Raw genomic sequence first — 2,500 nt, forward strand, 5'->3', positions numbered from 1 at the left:
CCATAATATAGATCTGGCTAAGATTAGTACATCGTGCCAATTATGGGGCATGTATTGATATTTTCTTTTTAAATAAATACAATTTCTTTAAAATTTTAAGCGTAGTTCTTGATTGCTTATTAACTTTTGAGAAACACATTCCGTCTGTTTTTTCTCCAATTGCACAAAAAATTTACTTATTGAGGAAGTATTTTAAAATTTTCGGTGATCCATTTATTCTGAAGACTTATTTTGATTTTTTTCCATTCTACCTTATTATCAACTATTAATTTCCTAGACTAGAGGATAATTTCAAATAATAATTGATGATGTAGCCAGTCCATGTTTTGTAAAGCATAAAGGCAGCATCGGCCTAGCTTCTAAATTAATGTCGATAGCAATAATAAAACCTCTGGCTAAGTTCTTACGAACAAAATCCTGTATATTACCTTACAACCTAATTAAAGATGTCACTGAAAAGGGAACCTGACTCTAATGAGATAAAATAGATTCATTTTTCAAGAACAAGACTTAAAAGTAAAGATATGAATTAAGATGGATTTGAAGGTGGTCATGGGACTTAGGCCTATAATGAGATAAACACCAGCGTACCAAACGATTACACAAGAGATTATTTTTTCAAATCGTATTTTATAAGACGTTATATTTTTCTAATAGAATTTAACTACATAGAACGATTTGTTCAACTTACCCCAAAGAAAGATATTCTGTTTTCATTTCCGTGTCCTAACATATTGCTTACAGCTCGGTCTTCTCAGTGTTTCAAAAAAGCATAGTAGAGTCTTTTCTTCAACTCCATTTGCCTCTGCCATGTAACTGTGACTTCTAAACACTTCTAAACACACGAAAAGCTGAGATTTTCTAAGCTTATTTCATCCTTTTGCTAAACAGTATCATATTGTTTATCCGTCTCACAAAACTTAAACACAAGATACATGTCTCTTCGGAATTACTGACTGTAAGTAGAATACCAGTCTACTGCTATTACTTCTCGATTAGGTCCTTATCAGGCGCGTTCTCTTCGTATCTGATAATTTGGGTTTAAAGGTTTTAAAAGCCGCTCATGAATGGCAGAGGGAAGGGACAGTGCCATCGTCCTATCAAGCAGGACAATGCCGTAGAGACTGACCATATATACTTATGATTAGCGCCCAAGCCTCCTCTCCACACAAGCTAGGACCAAGAAGGGCTAGGCAATGGCTGCTGATGACTCATCAGATAGACCTATAGGCTTCCCCAACCCTCAATCCTTAGCTCGCAAGAATGGTGAGGTTGCAGCGACCAAAGAAAATATTTTGAGCGGGACTCGAACCCTAGTCTGGTGATTATCAGAAAGAAGGGCCAGGCAATGGATGCTGCTGACTCAGCAGGTAGGGCTTCCCCAACCCTCAATCGTTAGCTCGCAAGAATGGTGAGGTTGCAGCGACCAAAGAAAATATCTTGAGCGGGACTCGAACCCTAGTCTGGTGATTACCAGTCAGGGACTTTACCAGGGCCTTCAGGAATACATTGGTAAACATTAAATACTAATTCTAGTTAGTGATCTGATCTTTGAAGCTGTTTCGTGTTAGATAGGTTGTAAAGTCTCCTGGCTACAGTGTTGCCAGATGGGTTAGTCTAAAAATCCCTAAAACTCGTGATAAAAAAATCTCCAAAACCACCCGAAAATTCCCCATATCCAGAAATATATTTTCTTCTAATATAGAAATTACCAGCTATATTTCATGTAATTGTAATTAAACTAATTACAACAATACAAAGGTCTAATCATCTCTGTTTCTTCTTCATTGGAATATGTACAGAATATCGTCACTAGTCATCCAAAATCCCCAAATCTAAGGATAAATACCCAAATCTAAGGATAAATTCCCAAATGTAGGGATAAATCCCCATATCTGGCACCACTGCCTGGCTAGTACAGTGGTAACGTGTTCGCCTTGCCTTAGCATGGCAGCAGATCGATCCCCGCCCGGGACCATGAGTTTAAGCTGTTTACTGGGGAGACCACTGCTGTGGTTAGGCACCAAAACGGCGGGTTAATGCTTGCCCTTCTGACGTTCTGGTGAGCATCTATTCTGAAGAAGCTGGAACTGAAACCAGACAAGTTTAACCTTTAAGGTAGTTAGTATTGAACTTAATCCTGGAAGTTTAAAACCATTTAAAATGTAAATATTCATTTCTTTATTTCTTTTTATTCCTATTATTCTTATTAACTAATTCTTGTCTTGCATTCTTCACTTGTTTTCACTAATGTATTCTATATTCTTCAGAAGCCTGTTTGAAAATTAATATCTAATATTTTTTTCACTTGCTTAATGTTCTTTAATAATTCAATATTTTATATTTTCATTTTTGAGCCATATTTTCCTTCCTATTTTAGCACGTAATATCAATGCAATCTTATTATGATAACAGTTAATTTTCATTAATTCAATATACCTTTTATATTTTCATTTTGAACCATATTTTCCTTCCTATTCAAGCCCGTAATATCAATGCA

At 36.0% G+C, this 2,500-nt stretch overlaps 1 protein-coding gene across 2 annotated transcripts in view; it reads right to left on the reverse strand.

Moving 5' to 3' along the window:
• The window catches only part of LOC137617329 (uncharacterized), a 5,515-nt gene that overhangs the window by 2,916 nt on the left and 99 nt on the right, over positions 1-2,500 (reverse strand). Inside the window, exon 2 of one of the 2 annotated variants that reach the window (XM_068347360.1) lies at positions 692-1,027. In XM_068347360.1, coding sequence (XP_068203461.1) covers positions 692-733 — 42 coding nt within the window. In that variant the 5' untranslated portion in view covers positions 734-1,027. Of the gene's footprint in view, positions 1-691; positions 1,373-2,500 lie in introns of those variants that run through there. The other variant, XM_068347354.1, reaches the window with a different exon arrangement.

Source organism: Palaemon carinicauda, chromosome 2, assembly GCF_036898095.1.
Source record: "Palaemon carinicauda isolate YSFRI2023 chromosome 2, ASM3689809v2, whole genome shotgun sequence".
NCBI classification, from domain to species: Eukaryota; Metazoa; Arthropoda; class Malacostraca; order Decapoda; family Palaemonidae; genus Palaemon; species Palaemon carinicauda.